General features: G+C 45.9%; 1 protein-coding gene across 1 annotated transcript in view; it reads left to right on the top strand.

Annotated features, from left to right (window-relative positions):
- itga1 (integrin, alpha 1) overlaps positions 1 to 12,514 on the top strand; it is a 168,951-nt gene that overhangs the window by 92,342 nt on the left and 64,095 nt on the right. The window contains exons 6-7 of the mRNA XM_061927416.1: positions 10,465 to 10,592; positions 12,209 to 12,357. Coding sequence (XP_061783400.1) covers positions 10,465 to 10,592; positions 12,209 to 12,357 — 277 coding nt within the window. The remainder of the gene's footprint in view (positions 1 to 10,464; positions 10,593 to 12,208; positions 12,358 to 12,514) is intronic.

The raw sequence follows: 12,514 nt of genomic DNA, 5'->3' as shown, positions 1-12,514 counted from the left end.
AAACACCTGCACAACACACTCAATCTCACAGCCCAAAGTACCGTTCACCTCCCCAAAGTTCATACAGCACATATATTTCCCCAAAGTCCCCAAAGTTACGTACGTGACATGCACATAGCAGCACGCACGTATGGGCAAGCGATCAAATGTTTGGAAGCCGCAGCTGCATGCGTACTCACGGTACCGCGTCTGCGCATCCAACTCAAAGTCCTCCTGGTAAGAGTCTCTGTTGTCCCAGTTCTCCACAGGCCAATAGTAAAGCTTGACTGTCATCTTCCGGGAATGTAAACAATGAAACACCGGCTGTGTTATCCGGCACACCAGTCGAAGGGTGCATTCTACGGCGGGGGTGCATTATCCGGCACAACACCTGCCGCAATACACCGCTTCCCACCTACAGCTTTCTTCTTTGCTGTCTCCATTGTTCATTGAACAAATTGCAAAAGATTCACCAACACAGATGTCCAGAATACTGTGGAATTTTGCGATGAAAACAGACGATTTAATAGCTGGCCACCATGATGTCCCAAAATGTCCTCTACAATCCGTGACGTCACGCGCAGACTTCATCATACCGAGACGTTTTCAGCAGGATATTTCGCGCGAAATTTAAAATTGCACTTTAGTAAGCTAACCCGGCCGTATTGGCATGTGTTGCAATGTTAAGATTTCATCATTGATGTATAAACTATCAGACTGCGTGGTCGGTAGTAGTGGGTTTCAGTAGGCCTTTAAGATGGGATTTCAATGCTTATACTGAGATAGCATCTCTAACCATCTCTATAGCCCGCAGACTTTTTTTGGGCTCTGGGAATCCCTAATTAGCGGGACATATGGGACAATACAATCATCAAGATTGGATGGAGCTAGACCGTTTAGTATTTTATTTTAAAGTCGCATCCTTAAGTGCACAGGAAGCCAGTGCAGGTGAGCCAGTATAGGCGTAATATGATCAAACTTTCTCGTTCTTGATGTTCACACTGCATGTCAATTCCCATTTTTTATCCCATTGGTGACATGTATCTGATTTTTTTCATGTGAATATAAACATTCGGAATTTTTAAAATCCGACCCAGACCTCTTTCGTATGTGGATATAAATTTGATCATTTATCTGCTGCGACTACAGTCTGATCAATCGGGTCACATTTATCATCAAAAAAGCAATGAGCGTTATCATTGTTTCGCCAAAATAGACGATCGCCAAAAGAAATGGTGAACAAATGAGAAAAAACAAGCTAAAAGACGATATTACATCAATGTCCTACTACTCCTGGCCCCGACTGCTCGCCCACAGATGTCAGATGCCAAAGAAAATGTCCCACAAACTGCGAATGTCAAAATTAGTTCCCTCTTCCTTCCTACGCCAAATAATTATGTTATGGAAATGTTGACTCCGGTTGAACAAAATCCATGAAATTGCCACAAATGCGGCAAAACTAAGACCTACTAGAATTGTAGCCACATTTACTTCTTTAAATGTGTGTCGTCATTTACGTATGCATTCCGTTCACAATAAACAAAGAAGTCACATATTTGTTTTGTTCATGTGGACGACTATATAAAAAGATTGGATTTAACACAAAATCTGAATTGGGCGTCATACCCCGCAGTGGGAATGTAGCCAACATCAGAAACAAAAAAAGACACAATTGTCAGTAGGTAACTATATAATATTATATTATATTTCTCTCTGTGTAGTGGCTGCATCTCTGCAGCTCACTATAGTATGTGTGAGTGACTGGAAGAAAAGCTCTGACTCGGATAGGGCACAGCCGATTGCATGTATAACTTTCCAGACCCCGGATATGAGACAACCTGTCCTTTTAGGGCATTTTTCTTTGAAAATGTTTTTGGGTGCGGATAGAAAAGACATCTGGGTCTGGGTCCAAACCAGGATCTGCATGTTTGTTGTTATATGTATTATCCTATCAGAAATACAGTATGGATGTTTCCCAAATTTAAAACAAGCCGCATTTTTGAGACTGCCAAAATTGTCTTACATTCAGGTCGATTCAGTACAATGATTGAATTTTAAACAATTGATCTTACGTTTCATCCCTCGTGCCAGTGTGTGGTGTGATGTATAAAATATCTCTCCAGCAGCAATAATGTCTTTCGACATAATGGGAAGTCCCCAAATGTTAAGTCCTAGCATTGCAATTATTGATAAAGTAAATATTAATATATTTTGTAAAAACTGCGTTATACATGTATTTTCTGCATGATTACAATTATTTTTTTTAATTTAAAAATTTCCACTGATTTCCTGATTATTGTCAGTGCAGAAAGTTAGCATGAAGCTGCCACAATAGACGTTTCCTGTCTGCTTATTGTGTATGCCGACTTACCGATTTATGTGCAGTGCGCCATGTCCTGAGTGTACGAAATGCATACGTCATAGAAACCAGATGAGGCAGTGCCTAAAATGTTCTCATTAAGTGCGGAAGCGAGTGTTTCCTGTCTGCTTTAGTGCACAAACATGTCAGCACCAGTTTACACTATGACTTTCTTCACTTTAGAACAGGTGTCAAACTCAAGGCCCGGAGGCCAAGTGTGGCCAACCACTTCATTTTATTTGGCCCCTCGAAAGCCTGGAAATAATATGTATCAATAAAGTACTGTAACTTTTCTTACTAAATGTATTATTTATTTCTTTTTTGGGAGAAAAACGATATTTGTACTTCCTGTAATCACAAATTATGTTAACTTAAATAATTATGCAAATATTATATTAAACATTCAAACCATTTTCTAAATAGAAATACATACTACCGTATTTTTCGGACTATAAGTCGCAGTTTTTTTCATAGTTTGGCCGGGCTCCAGTGCGACTTATATATGTTTTTTTCCTTTTTTATTATGCATTTTTGGCAGCTGCCACTTATACTCCGAAAAATACGGTAATAATAATGGTTTCAAAGCAAGTTATCCATCAAATGGTGCAATTTAAAATTAGCAATAGATTTCATGGTAAAATTGTGAAATTTACTGTGGTTTTTACAGCATTTTTCTCTAAATTAAAAAAACAGTACTTTTTTTTACTGTCATAAACTGTGGTGCCGTTTTGGCATTTACAGTAATACACCGAAAAATCTACAGTTGTTGATTTGTGGTAAAAAACTGGCAACCCAAGTGCTGAAATTTTACTATAAAAATGCAGTTTTTTTAACTTACAATAAAAAAAAAAGTATTAATTTTTACAGTGAATTTCTTGCACCTTAGCTGCCTTTTTTTTTTTTTTTTTTTTTTTTCTTTTTTTTTTTTTACCATAAAAACAGCAGTACTATTTTTCCATTTACAGTAAAATACACTACATTTTGAGGTGAAATTATTGCAACTTATCTTTTTTTTTTTTACATTTGAGTTTAATAAAAATCTACTAATAAAATGCATTAAAAAATTGTGTAATAATAGTATTCACTGTTAGAAGTGGCCCTCTGGGGCCAAACATAACTGCGATGTGGCCCTCAGTGAAAACGACTTTGACACCTCTGTTTTAGAATCTACAGCCTGTGTAATGTATTTATGTACGTGTGACATAATTATTCTGGCTAATCGGACAATAAATACGGAAAAATCATACTGAGAGGCGCTGTGCTACCCTCAATCACCACTCACACTGAATCAGTATGATTTGGGGGTGGCGTACATGAGCTAGCAGGCGCTTGTTGCTACCATACCATGGTTTTTCACAGAAGACACTCACTGCTTTTGTTTAAAAAAAACAAAAAAAACTACTTATATTTTAATGCTCTGCCGAATGAATGAATGTGACGACCAAGATCAAGGACTATATACATACAAGCCCAAAAAGTAGACTTTTAGTCCAAACAGACTTTTAAATCAAAGTACTGTGTATAAGAGCTTTACCTGGATGATGATAGATGCATGTGCTTCACTTACAAATAAAAGGTAAGAACCCAAATTTTTGTTTTACTTTACAAACCTAAATGACTAAGAAGTTTTTGATAACATTTTTTATGAAAGTGAATTATTCTCTCTTTGTCTAATCCTCTTAATTAGCAGCCTCTATTAACATTAATGAGAACATGTCATGGCTGTCAAATCATAATTTTTTTAAATCAGATGAATCACACTTGTGAGGCAGCATGGTGGAACAGTTGTTCGTGCTCTTGTCTCACAGGTCCTGGGTTCGATTCCCGGGCTCGGGGTCTTTCTGTATGAAGCTTGCATGTTCTCTCTGGGTACTCCAGCTTCCTCCCATCTCCAAAGACAGGCTTCTAGGGATAAGCTAATTGCAACACTAAATTGTGTGATTGTTAGTGTGAATGTTGTCAGTCTATCTGTGTTGGCCCTGCGATGAGGTGCTGACTTGTCCAGGTTGTGCCCTGCCTTCCGCTCGAGTGCAGCTGGGATAAGCTCCAGCCCCCACGCAACCCTGCAAGGGACAAGCGGTAGAAAATGGATGGATGGATAGATGGATAATCACACTGCTGAGTTCAGTTTAATATTGATTTATCACAAGTTATTACTTGTTTGCATAATTCAAATTATGCAAGCAAGTATTACCTTTTGATTAATCATTAATAAACTGAAGTCAGTTTAAGTCGGTCTTGTGTTTTGGACACTCGGGTGAAGAGATGAACGGAGCTTTCAACCGATCATCACCTTCGGAGTCAGCTCCGATGGTGGGAGAGGATGCCGGAAAGACCTGGCAAGCCCAAATGTATATTGAAGGTCTGCTAAGAACGTCTTTTGTGTCTCCCGTCAGAGAGAGTTTCAATGCCCACCTCCAGGAGAACTTTAAACATATTACGAGGGAGGCGCTGGATATTGAGTCTGAGTGGACCATGTTCCTTGCTCTATTGCCAAGGCAGCCAATCGGCCGTGGCGGTAATCTCAGAACCTGCTGGTGGACACCAATAGTGAGGGATGCCGTCAAGTTGGCTCATGGAAGTCCAGAGGCAGTGGACAGGTACCGACAGGCCAAGCTGTGTGCGGCTTTGGCGGTTGCAGAGGGAAAAACTCGGACATGGAACGAGTTGGGAGAAGCCATGGAGAACAACTTCCAGACGACTTCGAAGTGATTCTGGACCACCATCCGCCACCCCAGGAGGGGAAAACGGCACTGTCAACACAGTGTATAGTGAGGACGGTGTGCTACTGACGTTAACTGAGGATGTTGTGGATTGGTGGAACGAATACTTCAAAGACCTCCTCAATCCCACCTACACGTTTTCCAATAATGAAGCAGTGCCTGGGGATTTCGCGGTGGGCTCTCCTATTTCTGGGGCTGAGGTTGCCGAGGTAGTTCAGATCCACCCAGAGTTCTTTAAGGCTTTGGATGTTGTGGGGCTGTCGTGGGTGATAAGACTCCGCAGCATTGCGTGGACATTGGGAGCAGTGCCTCTGGATTGGCAGACCGGGATGGTGGTTCCTCTATTTAAAAAGGGGAACCGGACGGTGTGTTCCAATTATCGTGGGATCACACTACTCAGCCTTGCCGGTATGGTCTATTCAAGTGTACTCGAGAGGAGGCTACGTTGGATAGTCGAAGCTTGGGTTCAGGAGGAGCAGTTTGGTTTTCGTCCTGGTCTTGGAACTGTGGACCAACTCTATACTCCCGGCAGGATCCTTGAGAGTGCATGGACGTTTGCCCAACAATGTGTTTTGTGAACTTGGAGAAGGCATTCGACCATGTCCCTTGGGAAGTCCTGTGGGGAGAACATACCCCAGTGTATGGGGTATTGGACCACCTGATTGTAGCGGTCTGCCCATGTCTGATCAGTGTCAGAGCTTGGTCTGCATTCCTGGCAGTAAGTCAGACCCGTTTCCAGTGAGGGTTGGACTCCGCTAGGGCTGCCTTTTGTCACCGATTCTGTTTACATTTTTTGGGACAGAATTTCTAGGCACAGTCAGGTGGTTGAGACGATCCGGTTTGGTGGCTGCAGGATTAGGTCTCTGCGTTTTGCGCATGATCTGGTCCTGCTGGTTTCATCTGCCAAGGATCTTCAGCCCTCACTGGATCGGTTCGCAGCTGAGTGTGAAGTGACTGGGATGAAAATCAGCACTTCCAAGTCCGAGTCCATGGTTCTTGCCCGGAAAAGGGTGGCGTGCCATCTCCGGGTTAGGGAGGAGATCATGCCCCAGGTGGAGGAGTTCGTGTACCTCAGAGTCTTGTTCATGAGTGAGGGAAGAGTGGATTGCGAGATCGACAGGCGGATTGGTGCAGTGTCTGCAGTGATGCAGACCCTCTATCGGTCCGTCCTGGTGAAGAAGGAGCTAAGCCAAAAGGAAAAACTCTCGATTTACCGGTCGATCTACCTCCCTATCTTCATGAGCTTTGGGTTATGACTGAAAGGACAACATCACGGGTACAAGCGGCCGAAATTAGTTTCCTCCGTCGGGTGGCGGGGCTCTCCCTTAGAGATAGGGTGAGAAGCTCTGTCATTCGGGACGAGCTCAAAGTAAAGCCACTGCTCCTCCACATTGAGAGGAGCCAGATGAGGTGGTTCGGGCATCTGGTCAGAATTCCCCCTGAATGCCTTCCTGGAGAGGTGTTTAGGGCACGTATGACCGGTAGGAGACCACGGGGAAGACCCAGGACGCGGTGGAGAGACTATGTCTCCCAGCTAGCCTGGGAACACCTCGAGATCCCCCAGGAAGAGTTGGACAAAGTAGCTGGGGAAAGGGAAATCTGGGCTTCTCTGCTTAGGCTGCTACCCCAGCGACCCGACTTCGGATAAGCGAAAGACGATGGATTGATGGATTGAATGCAAGCCATTAATATGATCAAAACATGGTAACAGTTTTATCTGAAGTCCAGTCAGAGTATATTTTGAAACAACATCGTATCATCTTTGCACTGACTTATGCATTAACCTCATCACTGACCAACCTCCTTTTAGGAAATCATCTGCAGTTAAGGTAAATGAACATGTACAGTCAAAATAAATTGTGTGATTAATCTGTGTATATACATGATTAATGCGATCATCTTTTGTGATTATTAGTTAACTCCATCCATCCATCCATCTTCCTCCGCTTATCCGAGGTCGGGTCGCGGGGGCAGCAGACTAAGCAGGGAAGCCCAGACTTCCCTCTCCCCAGCCACTTCGTCCAGCTCCTCCCGGGGGATCCCGAGGCGTTCCCAGGCCAGCCGGGAGACATAGTCTTCCCAACGTGTCCTGGGTCTTCCTCGTGGCCTCCTACCGGTCGGACATGCCCTAAACACCTCCTTAGGGAGGCGCTCGGGTGGCATCCTGACCAGATGCCCGAACCACCTCATCTGGCTCCTCTCGATGTGGAGGAGCAGCGGCTTTACTTTGAGCTCCCCCCGGATGACAGAGCTTCTCACCCTATCTCTAAGGGAGAGCCCCGCCACCCGGCGGAGGAAACTCATTTCGGCCGCTTGTACCCGTGATCTTGTTCTTTCGGTCATAACCCAAAGCTCATGACCATAGGTGAGGATGGGAACGTAGATCGACCGGTAAATTGAGAGCTTTGCCTTCCGGCTCAGCTCCTTCTTCGCCACAACGGATCGATACAGCGTCCGCATTACTGAAGACGCCGCACCGATCCGCCTGTCGATCTCACGATCCACTCTTCCCTCACTCGTGAACAAGACTCCGAGGAACTTGAACTCCTCCACTTGGGGCAAGATCTCCTCCCCAACCCGGAGATGGCACTCCACCCTTTTCCGGGCGAGAACCATGGACTCGGACTTGGAGGTGCTGATTCTCATCCCAGTCGTTTCACACTCAGCTGCGAACCGATCCAGTGAGAGCTGAAGATCCTGGCCAGATGAAGCCATCAGGACCAAATCATCTGCAAAAAGCAGAGACCTAATCCTGCAGCCACCAAACCGGATCCCCTCAACGCCTTGACTGCGCCTAGAAATTCTGTCCATAAAAGTTATGAACAGAATCGGTGACAAAGGGCAGCCTTGGCGGAGTCCAACCCTCACCGGAAACGTGTCCGACTTACTGCCGGCAATGCGAACCAAGCTCTGACACTGATCATACAGGGAGCGGACCGCCACAATCAGACAGTCCGAAACCCCATACTCTCTGAGCACTCCCCACAGGACTTCCCGAGGGACACGGTCGAATGCCTTCTCCAAGTCCACAAAGCACATGTAGACTGGTTGGGCAAACTCCCATGCACCCTCAAGGACCCTGCCGAGAGTATAGAGCTGGTCCACAGTTCCACGACCAGGACGAAAACCACACTGTTCCTCCTGAATCCGAGGTTCGACTATCCGGCGTAGCCTCCTCTCCAGTACACCTGAATAGACCTTACCGGGAAGGCTGAGGAGTGTGATCCCACGATAGTTAGAACACACCCTCCGGTTCCCCTTTTTAAAGAGAGGAACCACCACCCCGGTCTGCCAATCCAGAGGTACTGCCCCCGATGTCCACGCGATGCTGCAGAGTCTTGTCAACCAAGACAGCCCTACAGCATCCAGAGCCTTAAGGAACTCTGGGCGGATCTCATCCACCCCCGGGGCCTTGCCACCGAGGAGCTTTTTAACTACCTCAGCAACCTCAGCCCCAGAAATAGGAGAGCCCACCACAGATTCCCCAGGCACTGCTTCCTCATAGGAAAACGTGTTGGTGGGATTGAGGAGGTCTTCGAAGTATTCCCTCCACCGATCCACAACTTCCGCAGTCGAGGTCAGCAGAACACCATCCGCACCATACACGGTGTTGGTAGTGCACTGCTTCCCCTTCCTGAGGCGGCGGATGGTGGTCCAGAATCGCTTCGAAGCCATCCGGAAGTCGTTTTCCATGGCTTCCCCGAACTCCTCCCATGTCCGAGTTTTTGCCTCCGCGACCGCTGAAGCCGCACACCGCTTGGCCTGTCGGTACCTGTCCGCTGCCTCAGGAGTCCCATGAGCCAAAAGAACCCGATAGGACTCCTTCTTCAGCTTGACGGCATCCCTCACCGCCGGTGTCCACCAACGGGTTCTAGGATTACCGCCACGACAGGCACCAACTACCTTGCGGCCACAGCTCCAATCAGCCGCCTCGACAATAGAGGCGTGGAACATGGTCCACTCGGACTCAATGTCCAGCACCTCCCTCGTGACATGTTCAAAGTTCTTCCGGAGGTGGGAATTGAAACTCTCTCTGATAGGAGACTCTGCCAGACGTTCCCAGCAAACCCTCACAATGCGTTTGGGCCTGCCAGGTCTCTCCGGCATCCTCCCCCACCATCGCAGCCAACTCACCACCAGGTGGTGATCGGTAGAAAGCTCCGCCCCTCTCTTCACCCGAGTGTCCAAAACATGAGGCCGCAAATCCGATGACACAACTACAAAGTCGATCATAGAACTGCGGCCTAGGGTGTCCTGGTGCCAAGTGCACATATGGACACCCTTATGCTTGAACATGGTGTTCGTTATGGACAATCCGTGACGGGCACAAAAGTCCAATAACAAAACACCACTTGGGTTCAGATCCGGGCGGCCATTCTTCCCAATCACGCCTCTCCAGGTTTCACTGTCGCCGCCAATATGAGCGTTGAAGTCCCCCAGTAGAACGAGGGAATCACCCGGGGGAGCACTTTCAAGTACTCCCTCGAGTGAATCCAAAAAGGGTGGGTACTCTGAGCTGCTGTTTGGCGCGTAAGCGCAAACAACAGTCAGGACCCGTCCCCCCACCCGAAGGCGGAGGGAAGCTACCCTCTCGTCCACCGGGTTGAACTCCAACATGCAGGCTCTGAGCCGGGGGGCAACAAGAATTGCCACCCCAGCCCGTCGCCTCTCACTGCTGGCAACGCCAGAGTGGAAGAGAGTCCAGCCCCTCTCGAGAGAACTGGTTCCAGAGCCCTTGCTGTCCGTCGAGGTGAGTCCGACTATATCCAACCGGAACTTCTCTACCTCGCGCACTAGCTCAGGCTCCTTCCCACCCAGCGAGGTGACGTTCCACGTCCCAAGAGCTAGCTTCTGTAGCCGAGGATCGGACCGCCAAGTGCCCTGCCTACGGCTACCGCCCAGCTCACATTGCACCCGACCTCTATGGCCCCTGCTATGGGTGGTGAGCCCATTGGAGGGGGGACCCACGTTGCCTCTTCGGGCTGTGCCCGGCCGGGCCCCATGGGGACAGGCCCGGCCACCAGGCGCTCGCCATCGTGCCCCAACTCCGGGCCTGGCTCCGGAGGGGGGCCCCGGTGACCCGCGTCCGGGCGAGGGAAATCTGAGTCTCGGTTCTTGCATTTCCATAGAAGTCTTAGTTAACTCGTTATTTTTAAACAAAACCCCCAAAGTTCCTTACCTGCCTTCAATCTCACCGCACATCGCTGCTCCAAAATCAGAAAAATATGTGAGGGTTCAAACTCAACCCTCTCGTTCTGTGTTGGTGCTGCTCACACATAACAGCGACATGGCACAATACTGGTGCCAATGCATTGATGCATATTGGTCATCTGCATAATTTAGCTCCATTTTCGTAGACACTTTAGAAATGTTGAAGTCAAATTTCTGACTTTTTCAATCCAGACTGTGCAAAGGAGCTGGACATTGTGATCGTCCTGGACGGATCCAACAGCATCTATCCCTGGACCAGCATCATTGACTTTCTCATCCGCTTCATTGAGAACATTCAGATCGGACCTAACCTCTCACAGGTCAGTTTCCCTAAAGACTAAGATGTTTTTCAACTATTGTTTTTCACTTGTGGGTTATTATGCCATAGAACAGGGGTGTCAAACTTGTTTTCATCGAGGACCGCATTACAGTTATGGGTGCTCTCAGTGGGCTGCTTGTGACAATGCATATATATGAACTATAATGTAAAATTGGATTTGATTATTCCATTTTTTTACGTAGAAATTGGTAGATAACCTACGTGGTTTTGAAATCATAATTCAAGGCAGAGATATTTTATTCCAACCCAAATTTTCTTTGAATACATGTTAATAACCCAGGTGTGTCGCAACTTTTTCCAACTTTTTTTTTGGAAAAAAAAATTAAATGCTAAAAACAGATTTAAAGTCAAACTTAGTGTCAGCTTTGTGTTATAGGTGACAAAATGTACTACTATTAATTATTACACAGGTAAAAAAACAACAAAAGTTCAAATGTATAAAGAAAAAAAATCAAAAAGTTAAAGTTAAGTTAAAGTTAAAGTACCAATGATTGTCACACACACACTAGGTGTGGTGAAATTTGTCCTCTGCATTTGACCCATCCCCTTGTACACCCCCTGGGAGGTGAAGGGAGCAATGGGCAGCAGCGGTGCCGCGCCCGGGAATCATTTTTGGTGATTTAACCCCCAATTCCAACCCTTGATGCTGAGTGCCAAGCAGGGAGGTAATGGGTCCTATTTTTATAGTCTTTGGTATGACTCGGCCGGTGTTTGAACTAACAACCTACCGATCTCAGGGCGGACAACCATTAGGCCTCTGACTAGAAGACATAAAAAGACATAATGTAATGAGAAAAAGTTCCAATTTTGACACTAATAACTAATAATAATACGCTGTTTTGTCTTTAAATACTGGATGTATTATGTTCTTTTTTGTCTTTTTAATTATTTTTTTTACAAAATATAAAAATAAATCACAATCACAACGCTTCAGTATCAGACACTTGCTCGAAGAAGTTTGGACACGCCTAAGATAATATCAAATGTTTAGCTTTTTTCACATTACATCACAATTTGTTGCTCTTTTTTTCCTTTTTTTACATGTTTACTGTATTTTTATCCAACATTATGCTGCGGGTCGCATTTTGGACCCCCGTGTGTTAATATAATGTTTTTTTGCACGGTCAGATAATTCTCAAGTTTAAAAGACATGCAATTTTAGGCAGTACATGCAATTTTTCTGTCAGAATTAAAAGAACAAATACGGTTAGTAAGAAAGATGAAGTGCTTCATTGATACACATCATTTCCAGGCTTTCAATGTGGCGGGTCAAATTTGGCCCCTTGGGCCTTGAGTTTGACGCATGTGCAATAGAACAAGCAGCAAGTGAATTTCTCTCATAATATTAGCACTTGCAACTAGTTTGTACTACAGCTTGTATATATTTCCATATTTACCAGTCTTTTTTATGGCTGCATCGATCTGCCCAGTAGCATGTGGACTTTTCCAAAGGGGAAACTCTGGAAAATAAGTCACATCTTCCATGGCCGCTTCAGTCTTTTAAAAAAAGCCCCACCCGAGTCGACCACATCCTCGGCAGAAGAAGAAAGGGGAAAAAGTAGTTCACGTTTACAAGAACAACCTTGTGCTTTCCAGGTGGGCATCGTGTCCTACGGAGAGACCGTCACCCACCGTGTCAATCTGAGCCAGTTCGACAACACCCCCGCTCTGCTGGACTTCGTCAAGGAGCTCCCTCAGCAGACCGGCTTCAAAACAATGACTTTCTTGGGCATTGACACTGCCAGGTACTCCACATTCGCCGCGCCCCCGAGTTTGAATGTGCAGTAAAAACTTTCTGTTAGATCATTGCGGTCGTGCATGAGTCAGAAGCCCGTAATTCAAATTGAACTTGGCAATTAACGTCTTTAAAGAAAACAAACACACCCGCGCTCGTTGAAATCA

This window comes from Nerophis lumbriciformis, linkage group LG32, assembly GCF_033978685.3.
Source record: "Nerophis lumbriciformis linkage group LG32, RoL_Nlum_v2.1, whole genome shotgun sequence".
Lineage (NCBI taxonomy): Eukaryota > Metazoa > Chordata > Actinopteri > Syngnathiformes > Syngnathidae > Nerophis > Nerophis lumbriciformis.
Note: the sequence above shows the minus strand (reverse complement) of the source record. Positions and strands in the feature narration are given on the sequence as shown.